At 34.1% G+C, this 13,910-nt stretch overlaps 1 protein-coding gene across 4 annotated transcripts in view; it reads right to left on the reverse strand.

Moving 5' to 3' along the window:
* The window catches only part of LRP1B (LDL receptor related protein 1B), a 1,824,397-nt gene that overhangs the window by 129,630 nt on the left and 1,680,857 nt on the right, over positions 1-13,910 (reverse strand). For all 4 annotated transcript variants that reach the window (XM_070241833.1, XM_023622537.2, XM_023622536.2 and 1 more), the window contains 4 exons: positions 13,658-13,764; positions 8,960-9,089; positions 6,970-7,076; positions 6,496-6,628 (listed from right to left, as the gene is read on the reverse strand). In XM_070241833.1, the coding sequence (XP_070097934.1) occupies positions 6,496-6,628; positions 6,970-7,076; positions 8,960-9,089; positions 13,658-13,764 (477 nt within the window). The remainder of the gene's footprint in view (positions 1-6,495; positions 6,629-6,969; positions 7,077-8,959; positions 9,090-13,657; positions 13,765-13,910) is intronic.

Here is a 13,910-nt window from a genome sequence, read left to right on the forward strand (position 1 = left end):
TTTCCTGTATAATACTAAGGACAGGTAACATCCAAACTTTTTTTAAAAAGATATTCATGGTTTACTTTTCAAAACAATCTGATATTACCCTCATATGTATCATATTTTCTTTGGAGACTACTGATAAGATGATAGAGGAAAGTTTTCTCAAATCTAAATTACCTTCCACTTCACATAATTTTCATCTTACTGAATGTACAGAAACTTAGATTTTAAATAGTATTCATTTTCACTATTAAACATTGTGTTTTTCTGGAGAGAAAAGGCACTCTAAAAAATATTAGATAATTTAGCTGTATCTGAAAACTGACAAACTAAATCACTGAAAATTGAGAACAAACAGTGAAAATTTTTTGCAGTCACAGAGAAAAAATTCATTTTATAACAGAATTAAGAAGTTGGTGATGTGCTGAATTTTTACAGTTATCCTTATAAAAATTGTGCAATAGGGTACACTACTTTTTTGTATTTTTCAAATGGTTGCATTTATCCTCTTTTCACAATTAAGTAGAAAGCATAAAAAAATGCAGGAATATTCTAACTTAAAAAGAAGTACACCTACCACATAGAAAGGACTCAAAGTACTAATAAACTTTGGTTACATGTTTAGATATGTATCAATATATAGTGGAACTTGCTTTGCTTTGCTTTGGACAAGTCTATTAATTTCTCTGGGATTCAATGTCTTCATACGTTACAAAAAAGGTATGATTAAAGTGATTTATAAGGTTATATTTACAAGCAGTACTTGGGGAAAGAACACAAAGAAACTTGATGCAAATTTAGAATTAAGATAAATAAGATTTCTTTCAGAGAATTACACTACCTATTTAAATCTCATAGACAAGATAAGAAATACGGTTTCTACATTGGCTAGATTTGATGACTGACAGTATAAACATATTTAAAAATGGATATATTCATTAAAACATGGGGCTGGGGAGTGATAGAGCTCATCCTTGCAAGCCTAGAAAATATGGAAGAAGAAGCATTGCTCAACTTGTGGATGCACTTTGGAGGGAATAATGAGTTTAGGCTTGTGAAGTCAAACAGCTCTTCTTGTTCTGAGTTTTGACTTGCATACAAATCTCTAATAATCGCTTCCAATAGCAAAGATTTAACTTACAAAATGAAAGAATCAGATTTGGATTTTAGAATGATAACACTAACTCCAGTACAGAGAACTTGGAAATGAAGACAGCGAGAATAAAGCCATGACTAGAGGGAAAATACCAATTTGCAGAGGGGTTGTGGCAAATCCAGAAGAGAACTGATAGTAGCTTGATTTAGAGTAGCTACATATGAGAGCTCTTCAGGAGGTAGAATCCTTAGGATCTGATGGCTAAATAGAGGAGGGCGGCAAAGGTGAATGAGTAGTCAAATGTAGTACTCAATTTTTGGTTTATCTGGACCATTTGGTGAACATTGGTGTTGTTCAATAAACAAAAGAACACAGCAGGAGGAACAGGATTAATAGAAATGATGACAGAATTCACTTAGCGTATTGGTAAGATGACCATGTAGTGATATTTAAGCAGGCTAGTGGATAAATACGTCTGAAATATAGAGTAGGCTTCTGAGCTGTAAATGTATAGCTTGGAATGTCCAGAGTATAGTTATTATTTGAACTTTAGAAGAGAACACAGAGGAAATCAGCATTTAAAGATTGGATGGATGAAGAGGAATCTACAAAAGAGACTGAGAGGAAGTAATTAGAGTGGTTGGATAAATACCTGAGAAGACTTCTAACAAGAAGGTAGTAGTTAACATTTAAATAATGCTAAGAGAGTAGGTTTAGTGAAGTAGTGGTGGGTTTAGTGAAATGTTTGTAGTAACTTATCATCAGATGAAGAAGTAGTAGTTAGTGTAGCTATCTCTTTCTAGAAGTTTGGTTTTAAAGGGGAGGGACAGAGAAGGAAGTGCGTGAATAAAAGAGCCTAGTTGTTTGTACGGAGAAAAAGAGATAACTTAACACATATTTAAGTGCTTCCAAAACTAATTCAGTACATAGTAAAGTTAGGATACAGGAAAAAGAAAAGGTAATTGATATAATGAGTTCCTCGAGAATCCAGAAAGTGTGAAGGATTTGAGATCTAAAGCAAAATAAAAGGATTGTCCTTAGACTGTAGGTAAGACAAAACTTTCATTTTAAGAGGAAGAAAGGAGGAAAGCCTAGGCACAGCAACAGGTAGCTTTGTTAATTTGATGGCCAGATGTTGAAAAAAAACCAATTTTTATTATTTCAGTGAAGTAGAAAGGAGGAAAAAAGTCAACTTTTAAAAAATCTGATATGGTTAATGGTTAAGAGAGATGATTATGGAAATATGGGTAGACTGCTTAGAATCTTGAGTGATAGCTGAAGCTGAGACCAAGAATTTCTTTTATGTCATTCAGAACAGTTCTGTGATTTGCTACAAAAATACTTAGCAGAACCAGTATAGTTACATCGGCATTTCTGACGACTAACAAACTCTAAGACACATAAAAGCAAGTTCTTGGTGAGTCCTTCAAGGTGAATATCACCGTGTGAGACTTCTGACAGTACAATATCTGGCATTGGGATGCCGCTTTCTCTCAAACTTCTTCGATGTTCAGCTCTAAAATGCACTAATTCTAAAAGTAATCTCAATCATCAAAACGCATGCAAGAAAATATATGACCATTTAACAACTCTCTGCCTGAAAACAATAAAAAAGATAACATGCTCAGTCTCTGGTATTAAAGAAACTTCAGATATGAATATTGGTGTGCGGTGAGTGTTGGCTTAAATCAATATCAAAATCCATAGAATAAAGGAGAGTTGTATTATCTCAGAACAAAGATTCTAATAACTAAATCACATTGCATGTTCCATTTTACAATGGATTAAATTCAAACAAAATTTGTGAACTCTTGACATCCTCTAATTATTTTAGAAAACCCTATTTGTAGCACATAAGTCTCGTTAAAAGAAAAAATGAGTTCACTAAGGTATTGCATTGGACAACATTATAATTTTCCCCATAAGAGTGTGAGACATGCCACTATTTTTATTAAGAAGAAGAAACATAAATGAAATCATAATTGAAACAGATGGGCAAAGCTTTTGTGATAACCTACTAAAGGCTTCCCATTGTACTATAAAGAATTTGCATTTCAAAAAATGCATCATGGGACGACCATGACATCCTGAGTCTAAGTTAAAATGCTTATTTTGAAATGGCATGAAGCACACATAAACAACAGAATAGGTATAATTTAAAGAGATTAGCTGGATTAAAATTCCAGTTTCCTAGTCACATTCTTGATCAGCTCCACATGAGGTTATTAGAAAAACAGAAAAGTATATATTAATTAACAATAACCTATGCTTAAATATCACTGAGCCCTTGGCAGATTCAGAGAAATCTGGACAGGTGCATCATCACAGAAAATAAGCATCTAGAGCTCTCCTCTTAATTTGTGTTGAGAGAGAGTTTAATATATGATAATATTTTATAATTTTCATAAATAGTTTAAATATTTTTGAGCTGACAATTACTAAAAGGAATAACTCTCAATCTTTTCCATCAAAATTGCTATAAAGAGTAAAGTTTGGGTGCTCAGGTGAAAACAAACACACACCGTTTTCTTGAGGCAATGCGTTTTACCTTTAAAAATATGGATGCTACTTTTAATTCCATAGTATTTTGGGTTTTAGTCTTTTTAAAGTAAACCAGTAAAATTGATTCACTTGGGAAATGTTCCATGTTTATCTTGCAGCTGTCTTACCTTCCCACCACGATGCTTAGCCCCTGTTCGCTCATGTGTCCAGATTTGAGATGAATGCAAGTGAGAACTAACAGAAGAGGTGTTTATTGTGGCATTCCATTTCCTCAATGCCTTGAAGTACACTTATCTAATACCTAAACCACTTCCTGGGAGTAAATTAAATACTAGAAATCTGAACTTGGTCGTGCCCTAAGGTACATCCATCCAGGATCAAATTCTTTAACCGACAAGATATTTCATTGGAATTGAATTACCTAGCAGCAAAGAAACCCAAGAAAAGTTAGAAGTATGAGTAGAGAGGGGAGAGGAGCTTTGACACATATCTAAATGATTGAATTAAAGGCTCTCAACTCTTTTTAGTCAGTAAGTTTAAACATTTAGCAGAATCATTGTAAGTCAGAGAGACATTTCAGATTTCAAATACAATAAGGTCCAATTTTTTCACTGTAATATTTGACTTTTTAACCTGGAATTGTTTACATAAACAAACACTTCCCCCCCATTGCCATACACACATACTCATTTTCCAGATATTTCTACAGTTCTTGGATACGTCTCACTGTGACTGAATTTCATAGTATGAAAAAACAAGCACAGAAAGACCCATGGAGAGAAGACAAAAAACCAAATCTCTTGATTCTTATTTCCGTAAATTCTTTGTACTATTATGTAGTTCAAATCCTATCATCCCCTCCTTTTTTTATTAATACTTGAAGACTGCTTAAAAGCCTTGGAAAACTTCTCATTATGCTTAATATTAAAACCAAGTTCTATAGCATGAATCCTTAATTACTTGTTGTTCCTAAATAGTTAACGTATCTCTCACCTCCATGTCTTTGTACATAAAGATCCCACTGCCTGAAAGTATTTCCTTGTTCTGTTTGCATCCCTGATTTTTGGCATCAAGAAACTCACATTCCAACAGGGGAAATTTTGTCAAATAATACAGAAGTAATTACATTAGAAGGAAGATTTTGACAACTGGAGCGCAATCAAAGGGTTGCTAGGGAAAGTTCAAAAAAGACTGCCATTTGGACAGTAGTAACTGAGATGGACATGAAAGGATAGATACAGTTTTTATTGACAATTATGTTAAGATAGTAGGAAGGGCAGAAGATTAAGGAAAGATGTTGAAAAGCATAGAGGATATTGCTAGAATATTATCTTCCAGTTTGACCAGCACATATAATACATAAAAAGGAGTAGTAGAATATGACTGGGAAGGTAAAATGGGATCACTCTCTTGTCACCCTGACTGCCAGGTTGAGTTATTTGTATGTAGCCAGGAAGGAAGGCTTTGAGTAAAGATTGACATAATCAGAGTTACATTTAAATAAGATAAACCTGGTAAGAGTCAGTGAGTAGGATGTACTGGAGACCAATAAGATAGTATTGCATGAGTCCGGGCCGGAACCAGTGAGAGAAAGAATCAGACTGGTGACGGCGACTGAAGTTGAGAAGATGAAGCTTATTAGCCAGAAAACGGAAAAAGATAAATTAACTTAATTGTTGTCCCAAAGTCTTTGAATATAAGAGTTGTTGGTGCCAGAATGTTCACAAAGTTTGCTATCTCTACAGTGCTCAATTACAGGAGTGTGAGAACTTAACCAAAAGTAGAAACAGCCTTATGGAAGTTTAACCTTTTATGGCTCTTTATAATGCACTGCAGATTCCAAATGAAAACTAGGATTTCTTCTGCTGAAAATAGCAACACTTATATCAGATCTGGGATGGAGATATTAGCAACTCACAAAGGTTTGATCTAATATTAAAGAAAGTAGGAGATATTTTTCCGTGAGTGACTAGATATTTACAGAAGTAAATATTTTAGATACGCTTAAACTGTAGAAACCCTACATGCCTGTTCAAATGCCTTGCAACATATGTCAATATCTAGTATCATCTTTATTGATGATGTTCCAAATATTCTGAAATGTCAAGTCCATTGAGAGACTTTTGGAAGCAGGTTAAAAGAAATTTTGCATTTAAACAACATATTTAACATTATGAAAACAATAAAAATTACATGATTTATGGTCATTTTAAGCTTCAGCCCGTAATCTTTTTGCTTTCATCTCATTAACTCTAAAGTAGTAACAATTGCTGCTTGTAATGTGGTGATTTACAACTAAAAACTCGTTATCTGTTAGGAAATATTTTCACACAGCTGGAAAACAATATACTACAAAACTGAAAGTTGTCCTCCAGAATGACAAAAAAACGTGGGTCATTTTCTCAACCATATGGCAAGAAGGAAATTTGGGGCACAACCTACAACCTATATACGAGCTGGCATTTGAATATGTGTAATATAGTATATCTGTTGTCTCTATTCTTTCAGAGTAAGGAAAGCAATGTGGAAGAGAAACATATCAGAAAACATTTTTGTACTAATAGTTCCAGTGGCTGTGTTCCCTGCATTCTTCTTGTATCCCTACCCCTGACCCCACATCTAGTCCAAAGACATGCTCATGGTAGGCACTCAATAAAGACTTGCATTCTGGTTGCCTCTGTCATACAAAGATTGACATTATACTCTGTCTGAAAATGATTCAGATTTCATTTATTTAGAACAGGCTATTATGTAATGAAACTAGAAAGAGTAAAGAGAATCATGTAATGATCCTGTCCTCTGCCTCTAGCACACTCTATATTCTGCACGGCCCCTTAATGGCCATTCTCTTATTTACAGGCACATGTGCACACACACACGCACAAACACACACACACACACAAATACCTTACCTCGATCACAGTTCTCTTCATCACTGCCATCCACACAGTCATGAATTCCATCACACAGCCATCTAATTGGAATACAGTGGGCCTTATTTCTGCATCGAAACTGATCTTCCTTGCATTCAGTCACACAGTCCATCTGTTCAAACACAAATGAGCACTGCAGTTTTCATTAATGATAATGATACAGTCACAGGCACAGTCAACGTGCAGCTGACAATGCTGGAGATTTATTACACTGTGGGCTTTCCTTTATTTTGATTTGATGAATATAACCCTTACAAATGACAATGAAGTTTATGGGTATATGAACAGCAGGAAGATTCAAGTATTTGTTGAAATTATTATGTTCAATGTATTTGTTCTAACATTTAATGCTAAGAATCAAGATTCTGTCTCTTTATTCTATTCTCATTACATTTTCTTTCTCAAACCTAATTAATGTAATTCAGAGAATTTAATCAAATGATAGATTTTTACCTCATCTGAACCATCAGCACAATCATATTCTCCATTGCATTTCAAAGATGCTGAAATACATCCGCCACTGGCACATATATATTCACTTGATGAGCAAGTAGGAGAAGCTGAATATAATTATAAAGTTGAGATTTAGATTCAGTAAAAAGAATGAGTGGTTTGATAGATAAAAACATGGATAAACATATAAAAAATGTCATAAGTAGGAATAAAAATAGTTTATATTAGGGGCTGGCCCCGTGGCCGAGTGGTTAAGTTCGCGCGCTCCGCTGCAGGCAGCCCAGTGTTTCGTTGGTTCGAATCCTGGGCCCGGACATGGCACTGCTCATCGAGCCACGCTGAGGCAGCGTCCCACATGTCACAACTAGAAGGACCCACAACTAAGAATATACAACTATGTACCGGGGGGCTTTGGGGAGAAAAAGGAAAAAATAAAATCTTTAAAAAAAATAGTTTATATTATTTAAACTATATTGAATATCTGATATTAAACCTTCATTTCAAATGAGCTTTACAATATTATTGGACTGCATGAAACACACCTCAATGATGTAATGACCTGTTCAGTAAGTATTCAACTCACTAGACTAAAGAAAGAGAGGGAAAAAACTCTACATACTCCATCCATTTGATTTTGAAGAGTTAAATGAATTTTTCACAATTTTAAATTAAATTATTTAAAAGAAAAAAGCCTCAAGTTATTTTCAAAACTGTAATAGGATTTAGTGACCCTTGGGAATGTTAATTCATATATGTCTTGTATAAAGCTAAAAGTGGCAACCTTGGCGTGGTCTCATAGACCCCACGATATCTGTGTGGCTACGCTGACATAAATGTCATATTTGCATAAGTTTTAAGAATTATTTTTGTTTTCAGGTTTTAAACATGAATATATGTATAATTAACAGAGTCTATAGAATGTGAAGAATTCCTGTATGATCCAGAAAATAAAAATAACATGTGAATAAATAAGTTAGTACCAGTATCCAACATAATTAATTGACACACTAATTATGACAGCTTCCTTTGTCTATGGGTCTGAGTCTGCTGTGCTTGCATTCAAACCTCTGGCATTCTTGGCCTCGTACTAGACCACTAGGTAGCCAAATGTACTAGCATAATGACTTTGTGGTCTGAAATGCTTAGTCCAGGGATGCTAAAAGGCTTTATCCTTGAGTTTTAATTCCTTTTAATTGGAGTGTTTGCCTAGATATCTGTATTAATAAGGGATCTGAGAACATGTCTGGATTCAGTAAAAAAAAAGATGTCATCAATTAGCAACATGGACCATGGGACAGTACTAGGATATGGTAATGTGTGTGCCTTATACTCTGGCCTAGACTCTCAAGGTAATGGTTTCATGGTTACATGTAGGGTATAGTATGATTTTCGCCCAGTAATTTTTTTCTATCAGACAATTTTATTAAAATATCTAAGTATACAAATTAAATTTTAATAAGCATGTTTATATAGTCATATTTAAGGAATAGAAATGAATAAATTGGGTGGTTTTTTCCCTATACTCTGGTTTTGCTTCTTAATTTTATTTTGACTTTGAACCAAGATGTAAATAGAAATGATCCACTTATGCTTTTTCTCAGTTGGTATCACATCGAAACTACTACATTCTGTTTCATAACTTTAATTTCCATAACTGAAAACCTCATTTTTATAGTACTTAGAGTTTCAACACATTTCATTTTTCTGCCTTGGAAAATCAATTCCAAATGGTGTGGAAAGATACAAAAACCAGAAAATCAAAATTTGGGGAGTAATGCTTGGATCCTGAACATAGCAATGCTCTTATTTGCCAAAACACTTTCAAAGTATATAAAGGGCACAACAATTAATTTATCTACAGGTATTTCAGACTGTTTTTAAAAACAGTATATAGGTGCATGCATTTGCCACTGTTTTCTGCATATCATTGCTTAAATTTAAATTCCATCAAGTTAAAATATCAAATTAAATATCAGCTCAATCATTTTACCTGGCTCACAGTTTTTCTCATCTTCTCCATATTTACAGTCTTCATGGCCATCACATTTCCATTTTGCTGATATACACTGACCATTGGAGCACTGGAACTGACCTTTGGAACAACTTGTTTCACAATTTCTCTGTCAAAAATAACAAAGATGTAATAAAAAGCAAATTTTTAAAGAAATATAACCCAAAAGACAGCTAGAAACCTTATTCATAGAAAGCTAGAAGTGTAGATACCATGTCTGCCACATACAAGAAGCTCAGATGGTCATATTTAAGCCCATTGCTATATAGCATAATTATTACAATTTTCCACTTTTATTTGTCTCTGTGAGTTATAATAAAACAGAGAAATGAAAAAAGAATGTAAATCCCACGGCTTCTGTATACTAATTAAATTGCTCTGAGTACATCATTCTTCAAGAGACAGTTATGGTAATGTAATTTTAATAATTGTAGGTGAGAAGGAAGATTGTGGGGAAATAAAAGAGTTAAAAATTTATTTCTAAGCAAATACATCCAGTTCCTTGGGAGTAGGGTAGGAGGATGGAATGTGAAACAAACAAGAATCTTCAGGCAAATCTGTTCTGCACTGACAAAACTTCCCCTGGTGTTCTTTCTTTTCCTTTCTCCCCATCTCTTTTCCTCTGTATCTGTCCCTTTACAGTTTAGTCGCTATTCATAATCCTCTGTCTTCTGACATCTGTTCCTAAAGAACTGTGAAATGAACTGTCACAATTTTCATTTCAGCTAGCTCACATATAGATTTTTTTCTGTAAGTCAAACAAGATAGTAGATTTACTTTGGGGATCTTTCAATTTTTTATATAAGTTCAATGAAAGGGATCCTCCAGAAATTTACCTTCCTTGGGTCTGACAACTCTAGATAAAATGAGATGTTCCAATGAAATGTCCTGCTGGGACGATGTTTTCCTGTTGTTAAGAAATTTCTATTCCTACCAAAATGTACTGGTCTGTTCCTTCTACAAAAGGTGCAACACTCTCACAGCTTGTGAAACTCCCAGTGAGTGAAGCATGTTGAACTGTTACTCCCTGCTTCTTCCCAGTTTCATCCCCATGTAAGCAAGGAAAGTTTACTTTCTAAATTCCTGTAATTTTCTCTTTACTGATGGCAGTTTAATTAGACTACCTGCTATACAATTGATTTTCTTCTTCCCTTCTTTCCCCAAGTATTGAGGGTTTACCATTTGCCAGAGAGTTTCCTCGATAAGAATACAAGGAAACTAAGATTTACTCCCTGTAATTGACAAACTCATACACTGGTAGGAAAGGCCAGCACCTAAACCAATGATTGCAATACAATACATTAACTGTCAAAATAAATAGATATGGTTTTAAAGATATGGTTTCTTATGGTATTTAGGAAAGGTTTCACAGAAGAAGTTTTAACAGAAATGTAACTACCTAAGAAAAAGCTTTTCATATGTAAGGACAATTATAAATGTGGTGTATTTGGGGGGTAAGGTATGCAACAGTGAATGGTGTGAAAAATTGTGGAGAAATAGCCCATCCACTGGTCAAGAGAAAGGATTTCATATGTACTGTTCACCACTGTACTCCCATGCTCAGCATTGTGCCTGGGACATAGTAAACATTCAAAAAAACCTGCTGAATGAATGAATGAAGTAGTAAATGAGGAAAACAAGGAATATAAATTAAAATCTCATTTAATTAAGCTCCACAAGGATAAGGATCATGTCCCTTTGTATGGATAAGGATCATGTCTGTCTATGAGCCAAATATCTAATACTGTACCACGATTGTAACAACTGCTCAGTATATATTTGTAGAATTAATGAACATAACTGTTAATTAATTAATGAACATAATCTCAGCAATAAGGCAAATTTAAGTAGAAGAGCTCAAGAACCAATAGCATTGGTGTATCTGTATTGACAACAATACAGAAAGTGGTACTTCCAGGCACTTTTTCTGTCATCAGATTTCAATTTACAACAAATTACATTATAGTTGATATACATATGTGTGTTTATGTGTGCGTGTGTGTGTGTGTGTGTATTTGTAGGGTATTTAGTTGTTATTTTAAACATTTACAAACATACATAAAAATAGAATAGAATAATGAGCCCCCTATGCCCAGCATGGATGTTTAATAGTTATCAATGCTTCACTATTCATGTTTCATTCATTCTCCACCCAACTTATTTATATTCTGGATTATTTTAACATAAGAACAATAGAATCAGAAAACTAACAATATAACAAAATTATCAAAAAATCATTTCTTATTTGAAAGTGAAAGATGAATCAAGATCTCATACTGACTCTTTAGAATTTAATAGTGCAAGATTTTTACTTACATTTTTGTTTCTACATTTGTGTCTCCTTTCTTTTGTTTAAATTTTTTGAATGCTTATAATATTAACATAATTGAGCATTTGAACTGTCCTACTCTCAATATGTATGATTTTCAAATTAACAAAACCAATATTACTATTAACAATAACTGTATAAATACAGTTTAAGATTCCCTTGCATTTCTTACAACATCTCGTACTGGATGCAGAGGCCAAATTTTATATTTTAAAGTCACTTTAAATAATTCTTCTCTGTGTATGCTCTAACTTGATGTGCAATTACATTGATTCAAGTTTTGGGGATTTTTTTTATTGTTTTGACTGCATATTAGCAAATTAATTATCACATTCATACAAAAATTTGTCCTTACAATTTTCTTTTTTGTTCCTAATATGAGAGTATCTTGTATGTGTTTCTGCTCTCCAGTCATTTGTTCAGTTCATGTTTTTGTTTGTTTCCTTCTTTGTTTGTTTTTGTCAATGCAACCTGTCATTCTAGACTTTAGAAAGAAAATAGAAATCAGCTGCCTACAGTGTTAGCCACTTCATTGCATATAGTCTATACTAAGTATCTGTTAATGTAGAGAAAGACTACCTTTGATAGAGTTAATTTTATTCCCTAGGGGCATTATGAAAATGTCTGCATAACGTAGATATATTCAGCCATCAAAAAACTACGTTCCTGAACTTATGGCATGAGAGAAATAGTGTTAATAAGGATATCTACTTTCACATAAATAAGATTTTGAAAAGGAAGTGCTTGATTCTGTATATGTCCCTTGGACATCTAGTGAATAACATGCAAGGTGAAATCATAAGCCTTAAGCAATAGATCCCCACCTCTTGATGTTTCACAGATTACACAGGGCTGGTGGAATATATTTTGAAAAGAAAACAAAATTAAAACAGTTTTACGATGTGAATGAGTTTACACAATATATTTTCCTGACTGGGAATATTCAATATAATTTTCGAATAAATGGATACTAAGTAAGTATGTAGCTGAGCGATGTAAGAATTTAATTCCCCTGAGGATTTTTTTAAAAGTTTGTTTTGACTTGTTTTGTGAATAGCCTCATGAATAGGAGTAGTATTTTTTCAACTTCTCCTGAGAGACCTTTGCAACCTCAAGATTTAGGTTTTATGACCTTTAAGTGTAAAGTTAAATGCACATTGGTTTCCAAAATCTAGGCTCCCGAATGTGATTATGGAGACTTTTCCAAGAAAATGAGAGAATGGAGAATTGTCCAATCCTAATAAGAAAGTCTGAAGGTTTGGAGAGAACTAGTTTGTGTGGGTTGTGTAAAGAGTACAGACCTGCAGTGTCTCTCAAAGCGGCAGGAAATCAGTGGCTATCTAAGCAAGCTGGACCTGAAACACAGAAACCTCTAGAGCACCAAGGAAGATTCTCTCTGGCCAAGCCTATTGCCAGTGAGAGGACCTTTATGAGGAGTTAGGTAAGTATATCTGCATGTCAACCAGAAGGGGCCACGGTGGACACTGAAGACTGAAGACTTTGTTTTTCCTTCATCTCTGACTGGACTTGATTTGCGCAACTCCTGTGATCCTGATATTAACATGGAAAATCATTAATAGAGAAAATCATGAAAAGTGACTATTATTGGGCCATCATCTTCCTGATATTGGAAAGCGACAGCTTGGGGTCATTTTAGATTTGATTGATAAAAAATACAACCACGTGCCATGTATTATTTTTAAAGCTTCATAGAGTAATTAATAGCTGAAACAGACATGTACAGTTGCATAAACAATGAATTATATGAAGAATTATAAATGTTAGCACAATGTAAGTTCACAGAATTATCCAGAGAAATTCTAAACTTTTTCACTTAAGCCATGTGTACATAGGCCTTATTATAAATGGACTGTGATTCATCATCTAAACAAAGCTAAACCTGTGGTTTCATGGAAATTGATGACCCACATAGAAGACTATAAGACCATATTTATTGAAGAAAAAGACTGGGGAGAAGAAACTGTTTAAAATGCATAAAAATATTAGTCTTGACTATAAATACTGCAGCAAATTTATGGACAAATTCACAGATGGCAAGGGCATCAGCTATAGGGAATAGGGTTTCCAAACATCCTATTCCCAATCCAGTCATTCACCACTGGAGGTAAAACAGACTAAAATTAACTGTCAATAGAAGCACAAGAGCTATTCCCTGTGCTGAGTGTGTGCAGCACAGCACTTAGATATAATACTTATCTCAGTGTGTCAGGAGCAAAGTGCATTTCAGAGCTGTCCTTGTCACACTCATTGGACTGAATAATAATAATTATTATAAATATATTCTACAGAATCACTTTCTTTTTTTTTGATTTTTTAAAGATGCCTACCTCATCAGAGCCATCTGCACAGTCAAAATCTCCATCACACCAAAACCTTGAAGAAACACAGTCCCCATTGGCACAGAGAAAATCTTTCAATGTACAGGTCTGTGGCTCTGGGGACAGAAAAATAGCACAGGGTTATTCTATTACATGCAACTGAATTCTAAAATTTATATGACTTCCAGCATGAGGTGGCATTAAAGAAAAAGAGGTTATCCAAGCAGAACCCATAAATTGCTTAGGAAAAATGTTTCATGAA

Source organism: Equus caballus, chromosome 18 (genome assembly GCF_041296265.1).
Source record: "Equus caballus isolate H_3958 breed thoroughbred chromosome 18, TB-T2T, whole genome shotgun sequence".
In the NCBI taxonomy this organism is placed as follows: Eukaryota; Metazoa; Chordata; class Mammalia; order Perissodactyla; family Equidae; genus Equus; species Equus caballus.